At 35.3% G+C, this 19405-nt stretch overlaps 1 protein-coding gene across 3 annotated transcripts in view; it reads left to right on the top strand.

Moving 5' to 3' along the window:
* Nucleotides 1–19405, top strand: part of ATG2B (autophagy related 2B) — a 147488-nt gene that overhangs the window by 111496 nt on the left and 16587 nt on the right. For all 3 annotated transcript variants that reach the window (XM_027849045.1, XM_027849044.1, XM_027849046.1), the window contains exons 24-33: nt 1521–1627; nt 1761–1853; nt 5579–5649; nt 6042–6118; nt 6393–6563; nt 9472–9613; nt 11311–11516; nt 13330–13556; nt 14975–15083; nt 19117–19311. In XM_027849045.1, coding sequence (XP_027704846.1) covers nt 1521–1627; nt 1761–1853; nt 5579–5649; nt 6042–6118; nt 6393–6563; nt 9472–9613; nt 11311–11516; nt 13330–13556; nt 14975–15083; nt 19117–19311 — 1398 coding nt within the window. The remainder of the gene's footprint in view (nt 1–1520; nt 1628–1760; nt 1854–5578; nt 5650–6041; nt 6119–6392; nt 6564–9471; nt 9614–11310; nt 11517–13329; nt 13557–14974; nt 15084–19116; nt 19312–19405) is intronic.

The raw sequence follows: 19405 nt of genomic DNA, 5'->3' as shown, positions 1-19405 counted from the left end.
ACCAGAGAAGAAGTCTAAATTATTATGGTATTAAAAGATAAAGTATGTAAATATTATACAATATTATACATCTATTTTGTGCAGTTCTGAGTTTCTGAACTTTTTCTGTGTCATCTGCTGGCCTTTGTGTGTTGTGTCTTTGGTTTCTGCAAAACTCCCCCAAAATTCTCATTTAATTTCTTAAGCCGACCCACACTATATCGAAACCACATTGGGGAAAATTGCGATGTTGAAAGGATAACTATATTTAGAAATTAGGACAGGGAACTCAGCAGTGCAGTGGCTAGAGCGCCAAGCCTGGAGTCAGGAAGACCTGAGTTCAAATCTGGCTGCAGACTTTTACTCGCTATGTAACCCTGGACACTTAACCTTATTTGCCTCAGTTTCCTCATCTGTAAAATGAGCTGGAGAAGGAAATGGCAAGTCACTCCAGTATCTTTGCCAGGAATACCCTAAATGGGGTCACAAAGAGTTGTACATGATTGAAACGACTGAACAACAACGAAAGAAATTTAGACAGTCAATATCAGACTATTTAGAAAAATTAAATTTTCATAGTATCAAAAGAATTATTTTTTGAGATGATGTATTTACGAAAAACTTCTCTCATATAAATAGAAATCAGTATCTCATGCTAGAGAAGTGACAGTGAGTGAAAAGTGAGCTTATTCTACTTGTTTTCTTGAATCAGAATTTAACAGTTCCTAAGTGTTATTCTTTATTGATTGTGATTAAGAGCAACTGACTTTCAGCATGATTTGTGGATGAATTTGGGGCAGAAGGCTAATCAGCAATTTGATTGTACAGGTAAATGCCTAGGGATGACTAGTGAAGAGAAAATCATCATGGTGTGGAAGGATAGGAGTTTCTAATTTCATTAAAAATTAAAATATACTTGAAATTGAAAGGATTATTTTTCATTTCTGATGTTTTACAGATTTGAAAAAATAACCATTCTGAAATTAACCTCAGCTTTAAGAAGTTTAAGAAAACCAGTTTTGGGTAAAATCTTATATATGATTATAATATGAGGTCACTTAAAATAGTTCTGAATCTAATATAGAACATGTTATGGCAAATAATATATATTTGAAGTTTATTTAACAGCAGATATTTTCCGAGGTGTGTGACATCATAGCATATAAAGAATATTCCTTTTAAATTCAAATATATATGACTTTCTAATGATGCGTAGATTTACAAATTCTGTACATGTTTTTTTCTCTTTAGTACTAGTATTCCTTGCATAGTTTGTTCTCTGATGTATATTATGATACCTTCTATTTATGGGGTAATATTAGAGCTGGAGCAATCTTGAATTATCTCTCCAGTCTCTTCATTTTACAGATGAGAATTCTCTGGGACTGGAAGTAAAGTGACTTGTTTAGGCTCATATAGCTTATATAGCAAACCTAGGACCTAGAATTTAGATTTCTGATTCTCAGTCAAGATAGTATATCAAAAGAGCCTTTTTTTTTTCTTCTAAATTAGCAGCATGTTTTGTGTCTTTGTGATTATAGATTTTATATTTCATGAATATTTCTGATGAACCTGTTTTGGGATATAATCCTCCAGCTTCCTTTACAACCTTTCATGTTCATCTCTGGAGTTGTGCACTTGATTATAGGTAAGTAAATATCATAAAATATAAACAATTTCATTATGTTATTTCTATAGTTATATTAAGACAAATGGTTTAATTTCTAAGTGAGTTGAATTCTTTGCCATCTCTTTTATACCTTGTTTCTTTTTGATCCTAGGCCTCTTTATTTGCCAACAAGATCTCTTCTTACTGTGGAAACATTTAGTATTTCCAGTAGTGTTTCTTTGGATAAATCATCATCTACTCTCAGGTACCTATGGAACCTCCCTGTATGTTTTTTAATGTTTATTTTAAAAAAATTACCTCAAACATTTTTATTAATTTTTATACTAATAAAATCTGTTTTTAGGATAGTAATGAGTAAATGAGTATTAGTTGCAGAGACAGCTCACTCCTTAAGAATATAAGTTGAAGAACAGGTTCCAACCTGCATTGGAAGAAGGAGTTTCCTTTCTGGGACTTTTCTTACCAATGAAATCACAGGCTTCCTTCAAATAATGAGTAGAGCCATTCTTTAGTTCTTAGCTCTTGCCATCTGTTGCCTTAAACATTTTTTAGGGAAAGATTTAATTACTAAGATGTTTTTGTTCTTTAAGGAATGTGGTGAAAATGTTTGAGAAAATTCCCAGCTTTTGGAACGTTAACTTAACCACTTACTATTTCAGCATCCAAAAGTGCCAAAAATTCTTAATACGTTATTTGCACTTACCAGAATGTTTATTTAACAAATATTTATTCAGAGCTTCTTGTGTTTTAGAACAATCTTAGGTATTGGTAGAAGCAGAAGGTTTAGATCAGGCATGATCTCTACCCTAATTGAATTTCTAATTTAGTAGAGGGATATCACAAACATAGACAATTATTACGTGATATTACATAATAAATGCATTAGAAATTGTTAGAGTCCTGTCTAAAATCCTAGGGTTTCAGGAAAGTCTTCATGAAGAAGGTGGCATTTAAATAGGATTCTAAAGAATGAGTAGTAATTCAATAAGCACAGTGGGGAAGAAGGATGATCTAAGTGTAAGAAATGGTGTTTGAGCCAGGATGATCCTGGGCATATTCAGGGTTCAGGGAGTAAATAAGTAGGGAGGTACTAGATTGTGGGATGTCTTGGATTCCAGACTAAGTATTTTAAACTTTGTAAGCAGTAGGGAACCACTGAAATCTTGTGGAGTAGTGGAATCACACTATTAGATCTTCTTCTCTTCTTTTTGTCTCAGAACCCCTTGACATTCCCCACCCTTTCCTTCTTTCTCCTAATCTACCGCAGTAAATCAAGTCAACAGGCATTTATTAAACACTTAACTTTATGCCAAGTATTGGGGATACAAACAAAAAGAAAGGCAGTACTTACCCTGAAGGAGCTTACATTGTAATGAGGAAAAAACAGCTTATCTAAAAAAGAACTGAAAAGTGAAGGGTCTAGAGAAAGGGGAGTTATTTGTACAGGGGTGTGGTGGTGAAATTCAGAGAATGAAGGATGGCTGGTATGGGCCCTTCCGCAAAGTGTAGGTTTCAGGAAGAGCTTTCTAGTGGGAGAAGGAGGAGGCTGAGGCACCGTGGTAAACCCAGATAATGAAGTGATATTGAAGTGTCCCTTCTCCTTAAGAAGAGCAACCCTTCTACATGTGCTCTTGATCTGTATTTTCCTTTTTCTCTAGGAGTTTGCATCCTCAAATCATACCCTCTGTTTCTGATCTTTAATCTATGCTTATCTCCTGGTTCCTATTCTAATGCCTTAAAGCATGTGCCTTGTTTTAGTGTCTTTAAATCTCTCCCCCAAAGTGGAGGGAGTGTTGGTGCATGGTTTTTTGTTCACAGATGATTGTGCACTCAGTGTAGCCTCTGAAGCTGTAGGTGCAACAAAGTATGGATTGTTTCTCTGTTGCTTGTGCTAAGTTTGATGTAACGATTAACACCAAGAAAACACAGGTGCTCCATCAGCCAGCACCACACTATCCATACGTGGAACCATTGATTATAGCAGATGGAGAAGTGTTGAATGCTGTGGATAAGTTCATTTATGTTGGCAGTATACTTGCCAGGGATGTACACATTGATAATGAGTTTGACGCACGCATTGCCACAGCTAGCTCAGTGTTTGGAAGGCTCCAACAGAAAGTGTGGGAGAGAAGAGGTATTAGACTGACCACCAAACTGAAGGTCTACAGAGCTGTTGTGCTTATCTTGTTGTATGCCTGTGAAACCTGAACAGTATACCAGTACCATGCTAGGAAACTGAATCACTTCCATTTAAATTGTCTTAGGAAGATCCTGAAGACCGTTAAGATACCAGGCACTGAGGTCTTTTCTCAAATAAAACTGTCAAGCATTCACACTCCACTTCAGAGAGAGCTGTCATCAGAGAAGGGGCCATGCGTTATAAACAAAGCGGAATTGAAATAACTAGAAAGAAATGCGAGCTGTGCAGAATTAGAACTCACTCTAAATGCATTCAAACTTGACTCTAACATAGTGATATCATTTTGGTCCTCTTTGAGAACGAAGGACAACAACTATCTACTGGTTCCTTCTCTAATGCCTTAAAACATACCTCTTTTTTTAGTGTTGTAAAATCTTCTGCCCTGTCCTTAAAAACGCCTTATCTAGATTCTACCATCTTCTCCAGGGGTGGGGAACCTGCGGCCTCGAGGCCACATGTGGCCTTCTAGGTCCTCAAGTGCTGCCCTTTGACTGAAGCCAAACTTCACAGAATAAATTCCCTTAAATAAAAGGATTTGATCTGTAAAACTTGGGCCCAGTCAAAAGACCACAGCACCCAAGGACTTAGAAGGCTACAAGTGGCCTTGAGGCTGCAGGTTCCCTACCCCTGCCTCAGGCTATCCTATATCGTTTCTTTCTTTCTCAGTCAAATTCCTAGAAAAAGCTATCTAATATTCACTGCCTCATTCCCTCTCCTCACTCATTTCTCAACTCTATGCGTTCTAGCTTCTGAATTTCAACTCTTCTAAAGATAGTAATGGTTTGTTAAATGCCAAATTTGCTGGTGTTTTTTTTCCCCAGTTCTCATCTTTCTCAACCTGTTTGCTGCATTTGACACTATTGGTCATTCCTTCCACCTGGACAGCAGTTCTCCCCTCTCTGGGCTTTCATGACACTACTTTCTCTAGATTCTCCTTCTACCTGTCTAACCACTCTTTCTTACTTTCCTTTGCTGGTTATCTGCATCACAACCCTTAACTGTGGATATTGCCCAAGGCTCTGTCCTAGTCCTGTATTTTTTCTCCACCATCTCTCTCAGTGATCTCAAATCCAAGTAGATGGCATTGATAGCAAGTAGAAGTGAGTAGAAGTAGGAATAGACAAGGTGATAAATATGAAAGATGCTACAGAGGTAGAATCAGCTGGACTTAGTTGGACGTGAGAGGAAAGGGAGAGGGAAGAGTCAGACAAACCCAGTTTCACATATGAGAAAGGGTGGTACTGATGACTGAAATAACTGTCGAAAGAAGGATTAATTTTGAGGTGAAAGGGAATTTAGATTTAACTCTTGAGATTTAGATGATGTATAAAACTTCCTAACATTTGTAGTAATGAGGTTTAAAGAAATATTAATTATTGTTTATGAATATGAAGTTTCATATGCTTATAGTATTGGCTACATCAGAGAGGAATTGATTCAAATTTGAGTTTATTATATAGACAGGTGGCTCAGTGCATAGAAAGAGTGCTGGACTTGAAGTTAGGAAGTCCTGAATTAAAATCCTGTCTTGGACAAATACTTACTTTGTAATCCTGGGCAAGTCACTTAACTTCTCTCATCCTGTTTCCTCATCTGTAAAATGGGGATAATAACTTCCCAGGGTTCTTATGAGAATCAGTGAGATTTCACATGTAAAATACTTTGCAAACCATAAAGCACTATAGAAACGGTAGCAATAATAATAATAATAATTATTATATCCCTTTGTTGGCCATCATAAATTTGTTTTTGGAAATTTATTCTTCCAGAATTATCTTGGATGAGGCTGCTTTACATTTGTCTGATAAATGTAATACTGTGGCTGTAAACTTGAATAGAGGTAAGACATCATTAATTTAAAAATCTATAGTTGAGTACTATTAGATGTAGATGTTCAGTTGTTTTATTACAATTGTTATGAACAACAGATACTTAAAGAAACACTTTGGAAATTTGGTCTCATTGAGAAGGCAGTCAGATTGAAAGTGGTTTGTGTCATGCTATTTATACTCAAAACATGTAAACAAGAATAAAGTATTTACCATTAAAAATAAGATATGTTGTGAATACCTCATGGCTAGAAACTGTAGTTTCTTTACATTACCTAAATCCTTATAGTTTATCTTTAAATGAGATTGACATAAATGTTGATAGTTTTAAAAAGAAGCATTTTTATTTTTACCAAAGTGCCATTCTATATTATGGTTGTTAACTTTTTAAAAAAAATTTTAGATTATGTTCGTGTGATGGACATGGGCCTTTTGGAATTAACTATCACAGCAATGAAGTCTGATTCTGATGGGGACCAAGTAAGTTACAAAAATAGATAAAATAAATCAAAATTTTTATTTAAACCAATATTTGCTTTGAGAATTTGTTTTGTGACCTGCCTCATTTGGGCAAGAATAAATGAATGTTTCAAGGTAATTTCTAAATTAGAAATGAATATAATTTTTCAGTATTGTGGTATGGCAATTTATTACATGGAGTACTATATAATATAAATATATGCCAGAATGTGTTTTCTCTTGCATCTTACTATTGATAAAACATATGCCATTCTTTTCTGTCACTCTTGTTCAGACCCAGCCTCGCTTTGAGCTGCACTGTTCTAGCGACGTTATTCACATCAGAACGTGCTCTGATTCTTGTGCTGCCCTCATGAATCTTATACAGTATATTGCAAGTTATGGTGATTTACATGCACCCACTAAAACAGAAGTTAAACCTGCAGCTGTCCAAAGGAAAACAAAGGTACAGAATGGAAAAGTGTCACCCAATTCCTTTTGTTCAGTGATGTGAAGTAGATCATCTGTTGTTGAGTCATAGGTGTGAAGGGGACTCAGAGAAGGTCCTTGTACTTGTTTTGTATACATAACCCTAATTATTGGACATGCCTCATTTGAGAATATTTTTCCTCATTATTAACTTTAGTATTCTCAATTTTAAGTGCATTTCTTTATATGTTCTTAGTGGTGACTGCAAAGAGCTCCTCACCTCATCGTGAGGTATGTGAAAATGCTTTTGAAATGTATAAAGTGTTAGACAAATGCAAAGTCCTATTTTGTTTCTGTTACTTGACTTCATAATCATAGTTTCCTTAATTTAGACTTTCTCGTTTCCTAATAATCTTTCTGACTTTTTAAAAACCAGTTTCTCATAGGTTTCATATTATGTCGAACCAGTTCCTTAATAGTAAAGATCTTACCAGCTTTGAATTTTATAGTTAGTTCCTACATTCTGTACTCTCTTCCATTTATAATTCTTTGTTCTTTTAACTATAAGATTACATTATTCATTTATGTTTACATTGCTGCCCACTGTAACTCCTTTATCATTTTCCATTTTGTTTTGTGACCACTTCTCCAGTTTTACATTAAATTTTTATTTTTTGAAATGCCTTCTTGGAATTGTTGTTCTAGTTTAATAAATATGTTTTTAACAGCCAGGTCAGTGGGGAAAAGTACTGAGTGTTGGGCCCAGGATTGAGTCCTATAAATTTCCATTTATCATATTTGCCATCTTTTTATATAGTCCCTTTTCCATAGTTTCATAGTTGCCAGTTTATCACCATATAAGCTCTAAAAGATAACCTGTGATTCTGACATGATTTTGTTCATTTCTTCTAGGACTCTGATGCAAATTAGTATAGAATTGAATGTCACATTATAATCTAAATGCATATCATTATAGTTGGAATATTTGAATCTTTTAAGTAGTTTTTCTCATTTCTCCTCAATTTCTTTTTATTTCTTCTTCCTCTCCATATATTTGTTATCCTTCCACAATATTAGTTCACTATTTCAGTTTTAAAATGATGGGAAAATAAAATTACTTACATCTCTTAGCAAATTTTATTTGCTAATGGTGTTAGAGATAGTATTCTTAGTTGAATACTCCTCTGCTCCTCATATGCAATCTGTTGCCAAGTCCTTCAATTTTACCTTAAAAATATCTCATATATGTCCCCTTCTCTCCTTTAACATTGCCACTACCCTGGTGCAGGCCCTTTTTACCTCACACCTGGACTATTGTAGTAATCTGGTGTTTGGCCTCCTTGCTTTACATCTCTGCCCACTCTAGTCCACCCTCTGTTCAGCTGACAAAGCTATGTTCTTAAAGTGCGGGTCTGACTACGTACTCCCCTTATCCTATTCGGTAAATTCTAGTGGCTCCATATCACCTTCAGGATCATATATAAAATCCTCTGTTTGGCATATGAAGTCCTTCATGATTCCCCACCCCCCCCCCCCCCCCAGTCCTCTTACACCTTTTTGTACTCTGGGGTCCCATGAAGATGGCTCTTTGCTACTTCCTCCCACAAAATATTCCAAGCTCATAATAGACACTGTATAAATACTTGTTCCCTCACTAGTTGACTAAATCTGGGATCCCATTTATAAATGATTTTTCTGTTCATAATCCAGTCATACCTCCTTATCCTGTATCATTCTTGTCCCTGTTCTCTCATAAATTCTTCCTAGAGAATCTACTGGTAGACTGGGAGACTTTCTGCTTGTGAGTGCTGGTGCAGTAATTACTTTCTCTCTCTTGTTATTTGCTTTTACTACATTATTGGTTCACCATTCTGATCATTTCTTTGATAGCTTTTTATCCTACTTCTTGTGCACAAATCATCTTTGGTAATTGGCCTTCTAGAGCAGTATGAATTTCACTTTTTGTCAGTGATACTTAAAGTGTTGACACTCCAGAGATTATGTTGTTCATTTATCATCACTGTGAAAATGTTAGTGTTAACAATTGAGGTTTTGTATGAGAGAGCTTGGGATCAGTGAAAATACTTTATAATTCCTGAAATGTAACCCAAGTCCTCTGATTCTTAATCTTTCTACTGTATCATACTGTCTATTTATAAACTTTCCTTGTTGCCTATATCTAGTGCATTTTTATATAAACATTTTAGACCATTGATCTATCTCTTTTTCTGGTTTTTATCTCCTGCTAATTTCTGGAAATCGCTACTCCTGTTGGTCTTCTTACACTTTAGCTATTCTGTGTGCTATCTGTATATGCTTATCCATAGTTTTTTGTCCTTCCTCTTTATATTTCAGTGTAATGGTTGTTTGATTGTTTTGTAACTCTCTGAATAAATATATTTTTACCATTCAGTCTCTGACTAAGAGGCTATGTTTTAAGCTGTGATCCAGAATTCAAATCCTCTCACCAGTTACCGTATTCTTAACTAGCTGTTCACTTTCCAAATCTGCCTTTTTAATTCTTAAATCCTTTCTTTTGCACTGATTAAAATACTAGTGTTTCTGTAATGTTCTGTTTCCTGCCTAAGACTTCATAATCATTAGCAGTGTTCTCGGTTTTTTCTGGCACTATCAGTTGTGTCTTCATGAATCACTAGAAATGAGTTTTAGTCCTCAGGTTTTATCATTTCTGGGAGGTTCTCCATCACATTCTGGAAGACACAGGAAGGTAACAAACCACTTTTTAATGTCAGACTGACAAATAGCAACCTCATACCCTTCAACAAGGAGTCACCAACCACCACTATTAGTATCTTCTTTCTCTTACCCTTAACTCTGGATATTTTTATAAAACTGCCATGCAAGAAGTCTAAAAAGTGCTTTTACATCTGTGTCCTTAATTGAAGGAGTGTTTTTTTGTGAGCTTTGTTGTTGTTATAATGTAGGTGGATACCACTAGTTGGCCATCTTCACGAGGCCCAGTACTTCCTGAAGCTGATCAACAAATCTTGAGAGATTTGATGAGTGATGCCATGGAGGAAATTGATACACAGCAAGTTTCTTCTCCCGTAAAGCCACAATCTAATGGTAAGGTATAGACATTCTTTTTGTCAGCATGTTGTAATTCATGGTATTGTAATTCTGTCCTATGTTACTGTATTTTACAGTTTTCAAAATCCAACTTATTTTAGAGTATAAATGTCAGTTTTTAAAATTTTTTTTAGCATTTCATTATCTGCATTTGATCAAGTCATATTTATTGAGTCCCTAGTAGGTGCTTAAGTTTCTGAGGGATAGAGAAGAAATATGGGATATGATCATTATCCTCAGAAAACTCAAAGTAATGGGCATGAAATTAGATTCAGAAGCTAGACTCATGTACTGCTGTGAGCAGGGCAAGACAGTTTGCAGTTACTAAATTTGTAGTGTAGAAGTAAGTTCAAAAAGTATTGTCATAGAAGTTTTCATGGAGATGGTGAAACTTGATCTGTGCCTTGAGTGATGGTTAGTATTTAAATAGGCAAAATGGCAATACCAGGTTAGGAAAACAGCATGAGGAAGACTCAGAATGAGAGTAAAATAATGTCATTTAATTCAGTTCAGTACATTTAAATGTATGCCGTGTTAAAAGTACTATGGTACAAGCAAAAAATATGAACATTTAAAGTAATTTACAGTCATCAAAGGTAATTTGGAGTTTTTAGGTGTGGACATGTACATACAATCACACAAGTCCTCTTCCATTAAAAACAACTACCACATTATTTTTAATGAATAATAAGACTGCTTCTGATATTAAAAAAAACTTACAAAGTGTTTTTGGCAAGTATCATTATCTTAAATATCACATGTGCATACGACAATTAAAATTTATTATACATTTATTGCAATTTTTATTGTAAATTTAATAACAATTGAGAAAAAAATCAAATAAAAATAAACAGTAAAGGACAAAGCCTTATTCCAGATCCTTAAGCTATAACAACATAACCATCAAACAAATCTTTTGAGGATATTCACACTGTTTGAAATGTTCAGGTCAGTAAATCTCTTAAAACTTAAATATTTCTTAGTTGTTTTTTTTTTTTTTTGGAGATGTTCCTTGAATTTATCCTTCTTTGAGTCTAATTCAGTGGATTTGAGGCCTAGAAAAGCCACTTTTTTCCTTTTCTTTTTTTTCAAGGCAGTTGGGGTTAAGTGACTTGCCCAGGGTCACACAGCTAGTAAGGTGATTGATCTGAGGCTGGATTTGAACTCAGGTCCTCCTGACTTCAGGGCCAGTGCTCAATCCTCTGTGCCACCTAGCTGCTACCTCGTAAAGCCATTTTATAAGATTCATCAGCCTTTTGAAATTTGAATCTTGAATTTCAGTATATTTATGCTATTCTTTCTGTTTTAAGACTATTGCATGTGTACTGTTAACTAAAAATGTTTTTATGTCATACCATAGAATTTTTTAATAGAGTCCTTGAAAAGAGGGCATCTTTCTTATTTTATAGAAGATACAACTAAGCTTTAGGAAGATTACATGAAAGATGCATCTATAGCTAGTTAGTAACAGAGTTGGGACTAGAAACCAAGTCTTTTGATTCCCTGGTGGCTATGCTTTCTATCATATCATGCTGAATTTCCCATAGAGAAGATAAACTGGACTGTGAATAGTATACTTATATCTAACTTTTGAAAACATACTTCTTAATTTAAAAGGACTTATTTATTGAAAATTTCTTGTTTAGGAGACTAATATGTGTTTCCTAACTAAACACAATTATCTTTCCATCTAGGTATTTTGGATGAGAAATCACAAGCTCAGGAACCATCATCTTGCTCAGATCTTTTCCTATTCCCAGATGAAAGTGGGAATATCTCTCAGGAGCCTAGTCCCAGCTATGCTTCATGCACTCAACACTTGATTAATGATGCAATGATAGATGTACCTTCAGAAAATGATGACTTTTGCATTCTTTTTGCACCTAAAGTAGCCATTCATGTAAGAAATTATTAATAATTATGATTTTAGGGCCCTGTGATTTCATTGGAGTTGGTACTCCTTCCACTAATGCAGATCAGTGTGTCTGATTAAAGTAGGCTGTTTCCGAGAGTTTTAGCTGAAGATTTCATGACCTTGTCACTAATTTGGTTGATGAATTCTGACCTTAGGCTAGTCCTTGGATGACAGAAACTTCATTTGTCACCTGGTCTATATTCAAAGTGTTACCTACTTGGTGAGACCTCCAGAAATTGTTCTAGGTTTACTCCTATGCTATGATGAGGTACTGAAGGAGAACATTTATGGAAGATTAAAATGTTTAAGAGTTAAAATAAGAGGTACAAAATAGAGTGAAGGACTTTAGAAGTGTCTTTTATTTAAGACTTTGTTAATTCCTTAAAAAGCCCATTCCCAGTTTCTGAATTTGAATTTATGTGATGTAAATGTTTGTGACATTTGTTTGCAGTTTTATAGCTATCCCTTCCTGAAAACCAAACAATAATATTTGTATAATATTCTATATTTAGCTATGCACAAACCCCTTGAGTAATTCAGGCAAGCTGTTGGCAATAGTAGAATTCAGAGACTGTGCAATGTAGCTTTTCCAATACTTTGGCGAGGGGGAAATAACAATGTTTAGCACCATGGTTAATGACATGAAAAAAAAATTTGAAACATGTCCAACAATAACTCTAGGTACTTGTTTTTCTTACTAAGTTCTGTGTTCCTTATATGTTAGAATGTTTTAGATACTTGGTGTCCTATTTCTCTTTTCTAATCTTAATTTTGAGTTTTAATCCTTTGATTTTATAATCCACGTCATAGGATCCAAAATCTGAATTAAGCACAACTTCACAGAAGTTTATAGGATTATAGAATTTAAATTAGGAACAGATTTTAGGGATAGTCACGTCTATTCCTTTACTTTTATAGAAAAGGAAACTAAGGCCTCCATACCTCATTTAAGATGACAAAGCAAGTTAGTAGTAGATCCAGGACTTGAACCTAGTTACTCTGATATCCAGTGTAGTGTTTGTTCTACAATCCTACATTACCTCCCTTAGTCTTCAGTTTATAATGCAGTCAATTTTTTTAGTCTTTAATATATCTATATATATTCATAACCTTTGTTTTTACATTGTATTCATATCTGACAGCTAGTGGCATAGTGGATAGGGTACTGGGCCTGGAATCATGAAGACCTAATTTAAACCCTGCCATAGACACTTACTAGCTGTGTGGGCCTGGGCAAGTCAAGTAACCTCTGTTTGCCTCAGTTTCTTCATCTGTAAAATGAGGATAATAATAGAATCTACATCTAAGGGTTGTTGTGAGAATCAAATGGAATAATATTTGTAGAAAGTGCTTAGCACAGTGCCTAGTACATGGTAGATGTTATATAAAAGTTCTTATTCCCTTCTGAACCTATTCTTCCTCCTTCTATAGTCTTGCAACGAAGATTTTAAAAGAAAGACAAAAAGAATCAGTTCGGCAAAACCAGCTGACATATTGCCTGTCATAATTTTTTAATAATAGTTTGTACATACCCAATGATACACATGTTATAAAAATCAAATGAATCAGGATAATAAAAATACTTTTTTGTGTGTAGTGATTTAAATATAATGTTCAAAAAATATTTATATAGAGAGCCATTTCCAAGCAAAATACAGAAAAGTACCTTTCCTTTTTTACTTTTAGACTTAAGAAAGTAGAAGCACTTCTAGTGATTATGTGAGATAGTATTCTCAGAGTGAGTGTTTATGGGCATACTTAGTAAATGATATTTAGTAATTGCTTTTTTTTTCCTTAGGAGAAGGAAGAAGAACCAGTAGTGAAAACAATGGTTGATGATGGTATTGTAATAATAGAGAATCATTTTAGTCTGCCTGTAAAAAAAACAGATACTAGCAAAGCACCATTACATTTTCCTACTCCTCTAATACGATATGTTGTTAAGGAAGTCTCTCTTGTTTGGCATCTCTATGGAGGAAAGGATTTCGGAACAATGCTTCCTACGTCTCCAGCTAAAAGTTATGTGTAAGTCAGTTTCTCTGTTTTTCCCCCCCCAGGTAGCTGTGTCTATTAATTTTATAGATAGAATAAGAATATTGTGAGGTTTTCTGATTTCTTTTTTTTTCTAATTCCCCCAACCCCTGATTTTTCCTTATTTTGTGAGTAATGATTTGTAATGTAGTTGCTAAAGCTTTTAAAATTTTAGTCCTATAGTCCTCCATTTGTTCTTATGTGAAATTTATGTGTGTTCTTCTGAATTTAAGTAATTTACATTAAAATAACAGAACTTGGATGCTGATGTATTTCAGCTACAGGCGTGGAGGTTAGGCCCCTGTGAAGTGAGAGATTAGATGATGTCACGTGGTGAGAACACTTGCCTGGTATTCTACTTTAAAAAGGAGTGGTAATAGACTACACATTAGTTGACTTTGTTTGCAACATGGGGAGGATTCTCATCTTTGGAACTAGACTACTATATCCAGCAGAGGTAGACTGTTAGATCTACTATATCCAGTTAGAGGTAGACTGTATAATCAGCTTGTAATAGGGAAGAGTATGGGTGAGTATGGGTGCCTTTGATTACCAATGTGGTCCCAATAACATCATAGATTCCTGGGGTCCTACACCAGTGTTGATTATTTGTAGGGTTCATTTAGCTTGATCAGACTCAGAGGAGGGGTATGCCTCATGTCTGCTGAAGGTCCCTTGGGAAAGTGATCTCTGGTAATTCTGTTAGTCTTGTGGAGGCTGCAGAAGTGGCCATTGTGAAATCACTAAGGAAAACCCAGTGACAAATGAATTGTTCCCTTCTCTGGGGCAGTCCCCCAAATCAGGTACCTGACACAAAAGATCTTTAGACTCAGACCACTCCAGCCACCCAAATGGGGAAACAGCTTGCCCAGGGTCACCCATCTTGTATATAAGTCAGGACTGTCTTTTTAATCTGATTTTTTTTAAACTGAAAATTCATTGTCACCCTACCATAGCCTCATATTTGGTATAAGGTGAGTCTTTTCTGGAAACCATCTAAAGAAGGTCTGCAGTATAATAGAATGAATGTCCTGGCCTAAGAACAGGATAGTAATAAGTCCGTGCTATTTATAAGCCTCACTGAAAAAGTTATAGTAATGTACCTTTGTAGTTCTTAGAATTTATCACATTGTTGATTAATAGTAAAATGTGTATATAGTTAGTGTACATTAAGCGTAAAACTCAGGAGAGTGCTTTAAATTATATGATTTATATATAATTATATTAAATTATATGATATTCCATCTCTTCTTTGGAAGTGTGTGTGTGTGTGTGTGTGTGTGTGAATGTGTGTATTGTATTCTGTGATCTGACAGATTTGCCTCTTTTTTAAAAGACTTGCTTTGATAACATTAATTTACTTATTTGGAATATTGCTTTCAATAAGATATTTTTTTTTGTTTTACTTGTAGTAGTCCACACAGTTCCCCCTCTCATACACCCACGAGACATGGACGTAGTACGGCATGTGGAGGAAGAGGAAGGAATTTTGACTTTTTAATGGAAATACAATTGAGCAAGGTGAGACAACTTTATGAAAGACAGTTTTGAGTAGAGGCTTTGTCTCTTTAGTTGAACCTGATTCTCCCCTACAACTAAAGGACAAACCTTGTATGCTTGTGTTATAAGGCCTTACCCCGTGAGCAGGTGGAGTTGGCCTAATGTTAGGTACTTCAGTGGATCTGAGATCCCAGGATCCCCTACAGCAGAGGTGTCCAACACCAGGCACATGGTCCACTCTCCAGTAGGGGATGAACCAGTTTAAAATGTAACTGGGAAATGTCTAACAATAAATAAAAACACATTAGAACATAGATAATATTACTTTGTGGTTTTCTAAATCAATATATGATCTACATAATCTATTCGAGTTTGACACAACTACTCCACAGTGTGTCTGATCCCTGTCTACTGTCATAGCCCAGGCTTTCTTCTTCTCTTATCTGGATGTTGGAGCCTCTTGATTAGATTAGCTTCTTAGCTTTAAGCCTCTCACTTTCTACTCTGTGCTTAATCCAACTGCTAACATAATCTTATTAACTTAGAAGTCTAACCGAGTTATCCTTCTGCTCTAGAACTTGCAGTGATTCTTGGTTGCCTTTGAGAATACAAACTCCTCAGCTTCTGACTTCAGGCCAGTCTCACTTCAAGCCTATTTACCCAACTTATTTCACATTATTTTCTTTTACTCAGGGAAGCCAAACTGGCCTACTTTGTAGTAATGTTATGTTTCTCACCTCCATGCTTTTATATAAAATTGTTTCCTGTCTTTCACCTCCTTAGGTGTCGACTTAGTTTATGTGCATTCTCTTACTTGAAATCCTTCCTGATAGTTCCACCAGCCCCTAAGTTATCAGGGCTCTGTCTTTCCTCTAACAATTGTTTATACACTTTATATAATTATTTTTATATTTTTATATATATATATGTATATATAAAATTCTTATATATACAATTGTTTATACACTGGGTCACAGGACTGTAGGTACAAAGATGGAAAGGATATCAGAAGCCATTTAAACTAGTGCCTCATTTCACAAATGAGGAAACTGAAGCCAGGAAGGTTAAGTAATTTATCCAAGGTAACACAGGTATAATCAACCCAGGAAGATTTCAGACCCAGGTCTTCTGACTCCTCAGTCATTACTGCCTCCCTACTGTCCTTCCAGTAGAACATAAGCAGTTTGAGGGTGGGAACTGTCTTTTATTGTTTTATCTTGTAATCCCTAGTGATAGTAGGCACTTAATAAATGCTTATTGGATTGAATTAGATTAGATTAGATTCAGGGATCTTTTATGTCATGCATGTGGGTGTTCTCTCCATTGATGAAGCTAGAACTAACCCATACCTTATCATACTGTGCTTTTCTTGTTCATACCATTTCAGAAATTCTTAAGAGAATCAACTCAGTATTCACTAAGTCTTTTTTCTCTTTGTGGGTACTACTGCAGCGATTAGGCTATTTGTTATTCTTAACTTGTTTCACAAAGGTCGTTGTTAAAAATAGGCTTATAGTCTCCTTATGTCTACTCTGGGTCAATCCATGATCTTTTAGATCACTAGAAGCTTCTTTAGCTTCATAGTACTGAGAAAATTTTAGGATCATTTGAGTCCAACAGATTAAGTGTTGGACTTATTAATGTACACAGGGCACTGTAGAGACTAGAAAAATGAACAAGACATATCCCTTGCCCTCAATGAGCATATAGGCAACTAAAGAAGATAAGACAGATACAAATAACTATAATATAGCTTGCAATATTATAAATGCAAGGAAAAATTATAAAAAAGAAGGCCTAGTACAGAACTTTGAAGAGATAGTCATGTTAAGGAGGTGGGTATAAGAGGAGGAAGATGAGCCGGTGAAGCATATACAGGAGAATGGTTGGAGAGAGGAAGAAAAGGATAAAAATTTGGTGTCACAGAATCTAAGATTATTAAGGAATGAGTGATTAACAGTGTAAGATGGTATAGAAAGGTCAGCAGGGTTTAAAGACTTTGAAAAAACCTTTGGATTAGGCAATAACGAACTTTAAGGTGTAGTTTTAGTAGAATGGTAATAACAGAATTCACATTATACTGGGGTGAGGATCACATTGTTGAATAAGGATGTTAAGGCAGTAAATGTAGACTATTTCAAGAAATTTGGCAGTAAAGGAAAGGAGAAACACGGAATAATAGCTTGAGATCTAATTAGTGAAGGGACCTGAATGTGTTAATAGGCAGTTAGGTCATGTAGTGGATAGAGTACCATGCATGGAGTCAGGAAGACCTGAGTTCAAATCCAGCCTCACACACTTACTAGTGCTGTGATCTAGGCAAAAGTAATTTAATCCTGTTTGCCTCAGTTCTCTCATCTGTAAAATGGGCTGGAGAAGGAAATGGCAAACTACTCTGTTATGTTTGCCAAGAAAACCCCAAATGGGGTCATGAAGAGTTGGACGCAACCGAATAACAACAACAAATGTGTTAATAGACAGCTGGGAAGGAGTCAGTGGAAGAAGAGAAATTGGAAATGCCGAGAGAGATTAGAGATGATATATAGAGCAACTTGCTCAAAGAGATGGGAGGGATGGTAGCAAGGGAAGAATTAGCATTTGGAAGGAGTATGGACACCTTATCTTTGGTAAAAGAGGAAAGAAGTGGTAAGGATAGGTGAAGATACAAAAAGTTTTTTGAGATGTGGAAGGAGGGAGATGAGAAAGCTCATGTTTAATGAACTCTTAGTGAAATAAGGTTCATCTTCTGAGAGCTAGTATTAAGATAAAAACTGGGGAAAAAGTATTTAGAACAGTTGTGGTGTAAGTGATAAGGATTTGAGAAGAAATAAAATTTTCAGTGATGTTAGCCTTTCTCCTTTAGTTGATATTTCTGTCCCATAGCTTTTTAAATAATGTGTTAGTTTGTTTCTTCCAGTGTCCCAGGTTCATAATCTTGTCATTATACCCAACTACTTACTCTTGTGTTACCTTACATTACATATGTAATCAGTTGTTAAATCTTGTTGTTTCTTTCTACCTGTACAACATCTTTCACATCTAACTCCTTTTTTCTCTTTATATAGTCATTTTCTTAGTTTAGGCACTCATCATCTCTAACCAGAACTGTGGCAGTGGCTTCTTAATATGTCTGCCTGCCTCAAGTCTCCTCCTCCCTCCAATCCAGCCTCCACATACCTACCAAAATGATTTTCCTTATGCACAAATCTGACCACGCCATGCTTTTACTTATTAAACTCCATTGGTTTCTGTTTTTCCTATAAGATAAAACTGTTTGTCTTTTAAAGTCCTACATAATTTGACCCATGTCTACCTTTGCAGCTTCATTATATTTTACTCCCCCTCCTGTATGTTGTTCTCCAGCCAAACTAACCTGTGCTTCACACGTTACTTCATTTCCCATCTTCATGCCTTTGCACTGGCTTTCCTAGTGGCAGGAATCCAGTATCTCCTAGCCTTTGCTTGATATGATCCCTCACTTCTTTTAAGATGTAGCTTAAACAACTAACTCTACACAAAGCCTTTTCTGATCCTTTTCAACTACTTTGTATTTTAACTATTTCATATTTTTTTTGTCTATATGTACATGTTGTCTCTTCCAGGAGAACGTAAGCTCCTTAAGAGCAAAGATTGTTTCCATTTTTGTCTTTGGATCCTCAAAATCTTTTACAGTGCCTACTTTTTAATAAATATTTATTACTTGTTTTACTTTACAATATAAGAAATTGAATTATTCTAAATTGTATGCTTTTTATATTTCTTGGATTTGTTCATTCTTTACTAGTATTAACTTGTTTTTGAGCAACTTTTGGAAATGGGAAAACATTTGATTTTTTGCTCTATACATGTTGAAATTGAGATGAAGTTAAATGATTCTAAAGGCCAAATAAGAAATGTTGTGGTGCTCATTCTTCCTTAACCAAATCAGATTACACAGATAAAAACAGTAAGATGTTGAATTTTAGGGACTGAACCTAGTTGAGAACTGAATGAACATGTAATAATTGCTCTGTGTTCCTATCAGATGTTATCCATTTTTTTTTTTAATATGAAGGTGAAGTTTCAGCATGAAGTATACCCACCAAGCAAACCAGAATGTGAGTCCAGTCTCTTAGAACATCCAGTTTCACGCCAGGTGTTTATTGTTCAGGACCTCGAGATTCGTGATCGCTTGGCTACATCACAAATGAACAAATTTTTATATCTTTACTGTAGTAAGGAGATGCCTAGAAAAGCCCATTCTAACATGGTAAGGTCTTACTTTTCCTATTTTTCAGTTGTTTGTTAGTTTGAGCAAATAGACAATAGGAAGATGCTTTTGTTAATCTAGCTGTGCAGTACTT

Source organism: Vombatus ursinus, unplaced genomic scaffold, assembly GCF_900497805.2.
Source record: "Vombatus ursinus unplaced genomic scaffold, bare-nosed wombat genome assembly UNPS02007284.1, whole genome shotgun sequence".
Classification (NCBI taxonomy): domain Eukaryota; kingdom Metazoa; phylum Chordata; class Mammalia; order Diprotodontia; family Vombatidae; genus Vombatus; species Vombatus ursinus.
This window is presented reverse-complemented; position numbering and strand designations above follow the sequence as displayed.